Below are 12,457 nucleotides of genomic sequence, written 5' to 3'. Positions count from 1 at the left end.
TTCGCAAGTTATTTTGTCGAGCAGACTTGGTTCAATCTATAACAGTCTGTTACATATGAAAACGTCCTGAACATACTCGTTTGAATCAATAATTTAGAGAATTATCTCAATTTGAGGCGTTTTCTGTGTGAGATAAAAGTTTTTTATTAGACTTATGTGTTTGTTATAAATCGTCACCTTAATCACAAACGCATCAATGCTCTAGTATAACAGGGTCGATTCTGGTGTTTTTGCAATTGTCCATAGCCATTTGATTCCATTCAACGCATATTTTCATGCTTCAAACTGCGATTTCTACTGTGCGCACAACACTTATATAAAATGCCTGAATGAAGGTGTATTTGCATACTTTAAATTCTTTCTTTAGGCAATGGGTAGCTGAGTATCGTGTTTTGTTTGTTTTTCGTTTTATGTTTGAATATGGGCAGCTGGATGAGGAACAGGTCGATGACTTCCAGAACGGTCAGCATGCTGCCACCGATGAACAGGCCCATAGCTCCCCCAACATCACCTGAAACAGAGCGAACGCCTTTCACACAGCTATTAAGTAAAGAATATGTTACAATTAAATGAGTAAAAGCAAAATGCAGTGTTCAAAATTTAAGCCATTTTTATTTTGTAAGTTAACTTCCGAAAGTTAATATTATCATTAGTCATTAAAAGGATAGTCTCTCAGTGTTTTACTGATTGCTTTTGTTCTGTGAAATTTGCCATGATACGAAATCAAGCAGCGCGGAAAAGCACACCATAGAATAGGTGTTCTTCCTTCTGAAATATCGAACAAATTTTGTAACATGACGTCAAAACAAATGTGGTTGGACTCCGAGCAGGTGATAACCGACCAGAATACCACTTTTAATTGCTTACATATCAATGCGAAGAAGTCGTATGCCTTTTGTTGGTTGATATGTTCGTAGCTAAGTTGTCGGTAAAAGATGTCGACCTGAAGGAAATTTTCTCTGGAAGAAGGAAAAATATTTATTACACTGTTTAATGGTCATGGAAGATTACATTAAAGAAACAAAACTTTACTTATGCCATAGTAATAGTGGTAATAGCTTTGATGATTTTTTGTGTGGATACATTTCTAAAAAGATGTGTATTATGATTGACAACATATTCAAACTAAGAAAACGCAACTGCAATTGTACCTGTATACGTATGTATTGAATGGTTTTATCAACTACATAATTATTATGTATTGTCTGTAATATTTTATAGATTACTTACCGTAAAAAGTTGCCGTCTATTTCTATTGAAGTTTTGAAACTTTCCAGTCGAGAAGCTAGATTCTTGAAGGCAGAGTTGAAGTCTTCAGATTTGTGCCCAATATGGTCACGTATATCATATGATTTAGCAGCTGAAACTTTTGATTCCCATTCCGTATCCACAAGTGAACTGTTTCTCATAAACAAAGTGTTCCCGGTAAAATTGTAATAGTCCCATGAATCTTCGTCATTCAGGATTAGAGCCCACATTGAATGTATCGGATTTTCTATAAAACTCAGGAGATCTATAACCTCTTGACCACGGGTCTGTACTTCTTGATAGAACATTGTTAGATTGTTTGTTAAATGTTTTGTTTGATTGGAAGAAAATTCAGTTGCAAGATCCATTAGACCAACAGTATGTTCATCAGTGTACTCACGAAGCATCGACACAAGAGAATGGAGTCCTGGAATGGTGTATGATTGTATGCTTTTAATCAGATCAGTCAACGCTTTAATGTTTTGATTTAGGGTTTCAATGTCATCCTGAAAAATTATCCACAAATTGTCGAACTCCAAATGTCTGTCATTGATTACCTGTAAAGGCCTTTCTATACCGTATTTGTAAACAACGCTTTTGCTGAAAAGATAAGTACGACAAGCAAACTGAAATCTTTCGAAGACATAATTTAATTCAGATTCATTTATTGCACGATCCTCATATGCTATCTTCGTTTGATTCATGAACATTTCCAGAACCTTGTACATTAAATCAAAATCAGCAACTTTCAGTTTCGGAACATACTTCTGCACATACGAGTTATAATGCATACTATCGTTCATCAATGGCTTAGGAACGATGTATTGGTTATGGGATCTTGGTAATGTTTCAAACTTATAATTAAAAATAGGCTCTCCAAAAATATATGAGCTGATAAGTAATGTAACGTTTGCTCTCGCCAACTCTGCAATTTCCTGGCGCGTCTTTAAACCGTCAATTATAGATTCGTACAAATCTTTTCTGTCATGATCATCTGATGTGCTGTTAGCAAGTCGGCGAATACGTTTCACATTGGTCATAGCAAATTCAGCAAAGGCATTTGCAATATTTGCAAGGGTACGTTCTTCCATAGCTTCTCTTGCACGCAAGAAGTTCTTTTCTATAGCATACTCTTGGTATCTGTATATCCTCTCCTTTGTCTGGTATGCATCTTCCATAGATGTGAAGATTTCATTTGTTTTATTTGCTTGTATATCTAAACTGAATTCAATCTGCATAATGAGATCTTCAATAACGTTTGTCTTCGATTGAAATTCATTGACAAGGCGTTCAAATTGTAATGATTTTGCGTTATCCATTTTTTCGGATGTTTCGTAAGCATTCAATAACTTCTTCTGAATATTCCTGGTTTCATTTGATGAAAGTAGTTTGTTAACAAGATGATTGGATATCGACGAATATGAAACGGAGGGGTCGTAAATGGAGAAGTGACATGGAATTGGGCACCCGCATTGATTCCTTATTGATCTATCGAACTCATCTGAAACAACATCTATATGATATAAAACACGCCAACAGCAAAAGCAAAAACTTAATCCGAAGTTTCTTATTTTCAATCTTTTAATTTATAAATAAACCTTTATGAAATTTTGTTACCGTAGACACCTTGAAGACATTCGTAATACTGTTGAATTGTGCAAATCGGTGGCGAATCTGCAAAACAAAAAAAAAATGAAATCATCATTCTCAAGTAAATTCTCGTAATGAAGTTACACATGTTCATTGATGCAGGTTTGCAATAGTTGTATGAAAATATATAAAGATACCGACATTCATAACTAAACTGCTACAATACCATTGAGATAAGGCCAATAAGTGTCTCTGCAGCTACATTTGCCTTGTGCATGTGTAGTAAGGCAGTCTAAATAGCACTCTTCAGTCGTGTAGTAAGTCGTGTGACGAAGTGCTTTCTCGGCACAGTCGCCATGCGGATCTGGTAGGTTGTCAATCTTTAACAAAAGCAATGACGTGATTTATGTTTAAACTGCTAGAACGTTGAAGGTCGCATAGCTTATATGAATTTAAGAATGAAGTGGAGTTCCAAAATCGAAGACATATTTGTATGTATTTGGCATTAGTTAAATACAATAGCCGACCAGCCCGGTCAACTATTTTCGAATACTGGCCACTTTGATACTGCTGACAAATTACATGGTGGATGACACTGTATTTTATTGAAGAATATACTTATTTATGGTCGTGTTCTTCTGTTTCTATATGTGTAGCTCAATTCGAATACTACTGATTGTAACTTGAAGCCGATGACTTGATAATTTGCTGACCAGCCTGGTCAGCCATTCTATAATTTTTGTAACTTTAATACTGCTGTCAGACCAGCTAAACTGTACTAGATGCTGCTAATCATATAATAAGATTTCACTCACTCACTCACTCACTCACTCACTCACTCACTCACTCACTCACTCACTCACTCACTCACTCACTCACTCACTCACTCACTCACTCACTCACTCACTCACTCACTCACTCACTCACTCACTCACTCACTCACTCACTCACTCACTCACTCACTCACTCACACTCACTCACTCACTCACTCACTCACTCACTCACTCACTCACTCACTCACTCACTCACTCACTTAACGCTCTGATAAAATATAGAAATATCAATTTAAATAAATAAAATAATACCAGCAAAATAAGATATCCCATAAAAAATATTTCAATAGTAAGAATTTGGTCAGTCATTTTCAAGTTGCCCAGCCTTTTCCCTCTATTTCTATATAATCAGCCAGATTGTCAGCCTTTTAGTACGAACTATAATAATCTTAGAAGTTTTGAATTTTATATCCCGGGATAAATCAGGACAAGGCTTGGTATTCATTAAATTTAAAGATTATCAATATTATGTTTTACATTTTGTAAGATCAACTCAAACCTTACTTTCAAAAACTAAAAGAATAAGGGATACATCTTAACGGCATTATTACTTTTGTTAAGTGCTTCACCCTATGTTTAAAATCGACCACACTTAGATTTATTATGAAGCATGAATATATACACTACCGACATAAACTTCACTCCAAAGAAAGCATGCGTTCCAGTTGGAACAGCTTGCCCTAGTTCGTGTACGAACGGCATTTCCCTTGAGTCATGGAGGAGAATCTTTAGTCCTGCAGCGTCGTGTGGTCCAGCCATGTATTCATATTGTTCTACATTCAGAGTCAAACGAAGTCCCGCGTCCACTCCTGAAACGAACAGTTAGATGCAGGCTCTAGTAACATACTGTATTATTTGCATGTCGTATAATATAAATGAAGGAGTTGCACCTCTTTTGATTTAAAATAATATAGCTGGCTTTATCATTGTAAAAAAACAACAACATTTAACCTAAATATTATTTGAGTCTTCTTTGTTCACTCATACTGTCCACTTGTGGTGGTTTTAGTAGTTTATACTCCGGGTCCCGGCGTGAGCACATTGAAGGGTCCCAGAGCGGCAGTTCAACCACCGCACACCTATCCTGGGCGGTGAACCAGTACTAGGTGCCTTCACTTCTGCAAGGAACTGACAACTTCTATACATACCAGGGGCAGTGGTACAGTGCGAAAGGTCGTAGAAAGGATTTCATAACCAATCACAACAGAAGTGACCTTGTCGCCCGGAAATCGGACCCGGGTTGTCCGATTAACAGCCCAACGCTCTACCGACTGAGCTAACCGGGCGGACTACTTGTAGAGTTTTAAACTTCTTAAAGACAAGACGAACTGATACCTGATGACGTCATTATCATATCGGTTTGATCACGCGTGAACGTGTAACACTGGCCGTGATCTGTCAACACAGGTTTAAAATCTTCAGCTGTACACGGTGTGTTCTTCCAGCTACAACTAATAAAGAAGCATTCGAAATGATATAGTTTTGTTCCGGTTAAACCTTCTTTCCTGTTTTTTATAGCCATCACGTATTTATTTTCTGGATTTCACATGTGTTATACAAAACTGCTCTATTCTTCTGGTCAGAAAATATATAATGTTTGTTTTTGAAATTAATTGGCATTATTCCAGCAAGTCATACGTTTATTTCCCATGTTGTATTTATGATTTTATTGAATAAAGTAATATATGTTCCATCTTAATCTTGACAAACGTGGTATTTCGTCTTGGTTTCTTGAAAATGAACATTTTTAAAGACGGTCGTTCCTTATTGTATATACACAAGAACTAACGTCATGAACACATCATATACTTTGATATCATCTTACCGGATATGATATCACAATCTAAAATAATTCGTTAAAAATGGTGTGTTTTTGTTTTCACTCTTATTGGATATCATCTTAGCGTGCATTTGACTTAAAAGCAGAAATACATCGATCAAATGTTGCTGTGGTTTTATATTATTCCGGGTACTAATTTCGGCAATGCATGTAATATGGCATTGCCTTTTGGCTCGCCTACTAAAATATTTCCTGAACTCGTTGAATAATATTGTGCATTTTAAATTTATGACACGACTCGCGACAGATCCTCTTATACATTACAATCGACGACAATACATGCTCAGTTCGCCCAATACGGACCAAAGCCGGCTAATTCGATGTGTTACCGTTTTGAAAATTCGGGAAATGGATCATTTTCATTGGCGGTCGAAGGTCGTCCTAATACGAGAATGTTGAAAAATATTGGTTTGGGCGCCATTTTGTTTACTTTTTACTGGCTGTTTGTGTTTTAAAAATGCATTATTTAAAACATAACTTAAACATAACAAACCATCGAATACATTAACCAGTTTGTACGGTTCGTTTTTACAGTTGTGTCTAACCTGAATGCACGGTGCATCTGGGGCCGTATTCAATAATCAGCGTAGTGAATATTTTCATCATATTGAGAATTTTGTAATTTTTGACAACGATTTTTTACATACCGGCTACTTTTCACCAGATTTATTCATATTCATATATTGTTTAGCCATTTTCTTGCTTATTTTCATGTTCTATTGTTGGTGTACTGACACTGTGCGTTTTCTTAAAATCAAATTACAAAAAGGTAATTTTTCACTAAGTTGAACATTGTTACCAAGAAACTTATTGAATACGGCCTTGGTTTTATTCACAAGTTTGTGTAAAGTTACTAATGTATCCAATCTAGAAAAGCAGAATCAACGAACGAAAAAAGAAATCAAGCTTTAATAATAAGGTAAGGTAGATTGCATGCATATGTAATAGTTAAATAAGCACTTTTACTCCCAAATAAGATTTAACTAATTTAATGCAAATGCTTAAATATACCGAAAAGGATGAACAAATGTCGAAAACAATTAATCTTATGAAGTATACCATTTTTTATTTAAAAGAAATGTGCATAAAACACGATATTGCTACCTTACTAAGCCATAGTAGATCGCAGTATATTTTTAGCATTCACCAATCATTTAATATTTTTTTTGCGTTTTCAGCTATTAGATACACGGCTATAATATTATTAATAGAAATTAATTATTTCCATAAATGCATTATTTAGTAAGTAGTTAAAGGTTTATCACCAAAAATTGATGTCTGTTATATATGTGTATGTATTGATTTTGAATAAGAGTGTCACTTTAATTAATATAGATGAGTTCATATTGGCCGAGTTATTTGCCATCAGTAGCGGTATTGGATTTTGCCCTTTGGACTCTGGTCAATACTGCTGACCTCGGACAAAATCGACATATTTGAAATTATTTAAATAATAGTATTAAAATAACAAGGCATATTTGAAACAAAAGTATTGGAAATAATTATAGCAAAATAGGTATAACTCCATCATGATGACATAAGTTTTTGTTTTTTTAATCTTGTTGAATAAAGTTGTTTATTTTCCAATTAAATATACATGTAAGCTTTTGGTATAAGTAAAATGTTATGTTGTGGTTCTTACTGAATTTTGCTTATTTATAAACGGAACGGAAAACAATCGGATATATATTTTGTTGAAAATTATTCCGGGTACTAAATTTCTGAAATGCAGGTTGGCAGGAAATGGAATTGCTTTTGCAGATTGTGCTATAAGGCGAAATATTTTTCCCCAAATGTATAACAATAATTGTATTTTACCATTCGTGTTATCCCACTATTATACCTTTACGCGGTACGGTATAATGAAAAACACTAAACATTAAAAATATTTCTCTAGTTTTTATGTCATTTGATCTTATTCTTAAGATAAAGAAATATCACTCTACCATTATCAATTCATACAATATATCTGGTATTCAAATCAAGTAGTTGTAAAAAAATCAGAATTTGTAAACCAAAACATGACAAAACATGATGAGATTTTACCTTACAATCATATCCTCTTTGGCGTGCGCTAAATCGGCATACAACTCATTTAAACTAGTATTTGTAGCATTGTGTCTATCCAAATCTTCAGCAGTGAGAGGATCTTTACTAACAAACATTTCTTCAACTAGTCGATATCGTCCTGTCCTTGCTGCCTCTGAACCTCTGTAAGGTAATAGGTTTAAAATCGATCGAGGATATAGTTTACATTATTAAAACAATTAATTCAAATTTATTATCCAGCATTCATTTGATTATTCTGATTAATTGGTTCTATATACTTACGAAATATAACACACCATTGAGGGCCATATGACATTATAAGGATCGGCAAGTTAGCCAACGAAGGTAAATGGACCTCGGCTTACGCCTCGGTCCATATACACCTTCGGGGGCTGACTGGCCGGTCCTTATAATGCCATATGGCCCGAAGTCGTGTGTTAAATTCCTTATATAATACCGAACATTACATTATATCTATACAATAGTTTGAAAACGGCAATTATGTTTTTAATTGAACAAAGCAATCAATGTTCAATTGCGACATTCGTTCCCGTTGTGAAAATCGCAAAAAGTGGTACTCACCATTTTAATGACGTCAGCGGTCCATATTATTTTTTGGCGATGTCCGGACCGGCCAAAACTATGATATTGGACCGCTGACGTCATAAAACTGGGGTTTTGATCAAAATACACTGATTTATGGACCGTCCGACTTTAATTGTACATTATAAAGGACCATTTATGTAAAGTATAATAAATAATGTTATATGCTGCGGGAATGTTGACTTGCTATCAAACAAGCTAGTATAATAAAATTGAAATGTCTCATTATTTAACAATAGCAATGGATTGTCTGTAAAAATGCTACATTATAGTATTGATATTGTTCAATAACTGATTCACTGGCCGATTTACCTGAAGGCATTCTGGTTGCAAATTGTTATTGTTGGAAATTTCATGGACTGGTTGTAATTTATCTCCACATTCACAGTAATAGGCCACGAGTAGAAGTAGTTCACGCGGTCAACTATTTGAAAAATAACAGCCGCTAGGCATCCAAGGACTAGAAGAAGCCACATGATTCTGCAATTAAATTAAATTTCAGCTTATATGTCATAATCTTAGAACAATAAAGCTGTTTTCCACCTTTTGGAACCTTTTTTGCAAGCGTCGACAAATGAACCGCATCAGGCGATTTTGGCTTTCAGACATAATTAGTACAAATATAATAATAGTAATATTCATAACTAAAACAATGCGAAATATAATGATTTTTTTTTCTGTGTATATCAATTTCTTCCAGACTTTTTTCCTTTAAAGGGTTGGCATTGGTGCATTTTTTTCTCGACGATTTATAACCATTGGTTTACTCATGTTTGTTTTCATAGCTACCATGTCATATTTTGACTGCCTTCATAGTATGTGTTTAAACGGCCAAATGTATTAAAAATACAAAAAGAAATGATTCACCACTTTTATCTTTATTTATGTCCCTTAAAGATTTTGAAAATAACTTAAATAATAAGCCAGTTGTAATATTGATACTCTAATTTTGGACGTCATTTGTATAATGTGCTTTCGTAACGACGTTATGTGAATTACGTCAATTTTAGCACATGTATTCAAAATGCGCAATACATGGTCTCGTTTGAAAACACGTTTCTTGCGCAATTTAAGTGATATCATCATGAATTTTTCAAAATTTCTTCTTGAATTATAATTTCATTCAAATGCCTTAAACATAATAATAGCAAATACATGTCCGAAAGCCCCAAATCGAGCGATGTGGATCATATATTATTTATTATTCTACTACAGTCGAAACTCGTTGGCTCGATGTCACAGGGACTAGCCGAAATACTTCGAACCTCGCAAATAGCGAGCCAAGCGGGAATGCTTAAATTAAGTAAAACAAATCACACTGTGAAATCACACTTGGGATAAGTTTTGGGTTCACAATTGATGAATGAGATAGATTGAGATTTGTGAAATTATACCATTTTTACCTCAGTTTTTAAATACTCATTCCATTACACTTAATGTGTGATTTATAGAAAGCTCTATTGTCTTTTTTGTATCACTCTTTATATTAATTGTTAACCGACCTAATGTGATTGAATTGCACATATAAAGAGAAAAGTTCATTTTATATTTAAACTGTAAAACAACCTATCCATTTTACTAGTTCTAGCACAATATTTTTTTTTATAATCGCTATTCAACTGTATAAAAACGTATAAGGTATAATAAACATTTATTACGTGGTGTTTTGTAACATGGTTCGGAATAAGATTATGTAGAGGTATTGTTCTTGTTCTCGTAAAACAGAGTAAAATGTTTGTTCGAATCAGTTTAAACAGCTACTGTCATATCTGACGCCTTCCTATGTACGAACTGTTATCAAAGAGTAAATTAATAGCAGTATACATATCAACCAGCTTCAAACAAATTGAATTTAATAAAACAGCAGTGTTCTAAATAACCTTCCAAACCCACCCTCCTACCACAAATATGCTTCGTTATGTTTCTTCCTTTTTTTGTCTCCATCCCTTTCGACTAACCCACTACGTGAAAACAAGTGCAACTATTCTTCAAATCATCAAACCTATACACCAGTATATGCAGGATGAAAAACTGGAAATAGCGAGACATATTATAGATCGTAAAGATTCGGTCTCAATTATGTCGTGATGATTTTGTTTTGTGCATATATCAAATGCGTCTATATTTCATGCCTTATTACCACAGAAAACCCTTCGATTATGCTTACGCTTTATATATTTTTGAAAAGTTTTATTAAAAAAGTAATCTTTTTTTTTGCATACCTTGTCAATTGACAGTCAAACCGGTACTAGCCCAACGTTTTTACTAGAGAGAAGCTCATATCGAACCTTAAACGGAGTTTGAATTTATCATGTAACGTTATTTTAACAAGCATAACACACTGAAATGATTTAGAAATGATTATTTGATATAAGCAAGGCATACTTTCAATACTTTACACTTTTTGAACAATAAAGACTGATGAAATGAAAGGAACATTCAACAGTTATATGTATAGTTATGGTAGCCAGTTTGGTGTAGTGTGGTCATCCTGGTGTCTTATAGCAGATGGTAGCCCGTAGCTCAGACACAAAACACTCTCAACACTGACAAACACATACACCTCACAAGATATTTACTTATAAATGTTTTAATTATCGCCTTGTTTCTGCAGTTCTTTTTATATAAATATTGGACCAGTTAACGTATGTGCAATTTTTCATCATTTATCAATTAAGACATAATTTCTTTTAACCGTGGTTTTATGTTTCATTTGTAAAGTACCTTACTCGGTCGTCAGTTTTGGTATTCTAAGCAAAGAATATTCTTGAACATCGAAAGCAAGTGTATATTTAGACATATAAAATGCTATAGTAAAAACGTAACACTTCAACACTTTTGATTTTTTTTAAGAAAGACAATGTTTGTACAGCAATGCTTAAAAATACCGTTAAAATTATGTCATGTCCTATATAACAACATGCTTGAACTCAATTACTATATCCATAAATCATAATAGAAAATTAAATTTAACATTGGCTCTAAACAATTCCAAATATTTAAGCCTCTAACATATTAGTACTTAAATGTCTTAAAGGTACTCAGTAATGTTTAATGAAATGCAAATGCAACTTCAAAATCAGTTTCAGCAACTATGTAGACTCAATGATGCCACATTGAACTAGTTTTAATAGCTTTGAAGATACACAGATACTACACATTATCAATATTATTAATTTTATTATTGTAATTTTTTATTCATTGTATATACAAATATCATAGTTTAAGCCCGATGGTAGTATATCACTGTTTATTTACTATTTTATTGTAGCGTAGCCTACCTTCGTAAGGGAGCTGTCGAATCAGAAATGAACCGTACGCCGTGAAACGTTGTATTTTGGGACCATTCTTTCACCGAACGCATAAAGCCATGGTCAGGAGGTTTATCAATACTCCAAGCATTGGCAACGTCTTGCTTTTCCCTTAAATCTTTTATTGTCATTATTAAGAAATTAGTTTGGAGAGTATCTTGATGACCATTCACACACGATAACACGTAATCTGTCCAACCCAACCGACCAAGTCTGTAGTTCTTCGCCCACTGGTCATTATCGAAAACCTTACCACTTACCACAATAATTTATCCAATTTGTTTTCATTGTTATTATTGGTTCTACCAATATGAACATTTATCTGAAAGCGGTTCGGCGCATAGTCATTTAATATATTTATTGATTTTGTCAGCGTAGTGTTACTTAGTCAGCTGAATAATGTATTTGAATCATATCGGATCCTTGCATAACTTTAAAGTAGTTAAAAAAGTAGTCCAGTTCTTTTCACAGAGAACACATTTGAAAGTTGCTTTACTGTGATAGATATATTAATATAGCATTCGATTCAAATAACTTAGTTTATGGAGAGATCAAGTGTGTGTTTGTACTTATCCTTGTGTGTTTAAACAGGGTGTTGATTAATATTTAGGCATTGTTTTATTTACCCAAATGGTCATTTCAGAGTGCCAGGGTTAAAATTTGAGTCGACGTACAGTATATATCACTTACATATACATTTTTATGTTACATAAAAGCATTTATGTAGTTTGCTAGGTGAAGGATTTCATTGGCTTGGTTATTGGTCGTGTTGTCGCCTGAAAGTATCCGTCTATATTTACCAGAGAGCGCTAGCCAATCAAATTGCCTGACAGTCATCACGTGCTATGGCCAACCAGAGAATATCTTTCACCATCGTTTCTTTGTCTTCCGCGTAGGAACATCGCATGAACCCGATAAATGTTTATTTCCATCGCCTCCCTTCCATCACAAATTAGCATGAATTTCGTATAGAGTTAAGAAAT

At 34.1% G+C, this 12,457-nt stretch overlaps 1 protein-coding gene across 1 annotated transcript; it reads right to left on the bottom strand.

Annotated features, from left to right (window-relative positions):
* Positions 1-350: 350 nt before the first annotated feature.
* Positions 351-11,605, bottom strand: LOC128208498 (acid-sensing ion channel 5-like). Its single transcript, XM_052912060.1, has 11 exons — positions 11,445-11,605; positions 8,476-8,643; positions 7,558-7,722; positions 5,007-5,122; positions 4,299-4,480; positions 3,101-3,218; positions 2,866-2,922; positions 1,922-2,494; positions 1,231-1,675; positions 868-959; positions 351-511 (listed from the first exon to the last, which is right to left on the bottom strand). Exons 1-11 carry the CDS (start codon positions 11,603-11,605, stop codon positions 351-353), a joined length of 2,238 nt encoding a protein of 745 aa, XP_052768020.1.
* Between the last annotated feature and the right edge of the window lie 852 nt (positions 11,606-12,457).

Source organism: Mya arenaria, chromosome 11, assembly GCF_026914265.1.
Source record: "Mya arenaria isolate MELC-2E11 chromosome 11, ASM2691426v1".
In the NCBI taxonomy this organism is placed as follows: domain Eukaryota; kingdom Metazoa; phylum Mollusca; class Bivalvia; order Myida; family Myidae; genus Mya; species Mya arenaria.
This window is presented reverse-complemented; position numbering and strand designations above follow the sequence as displayed.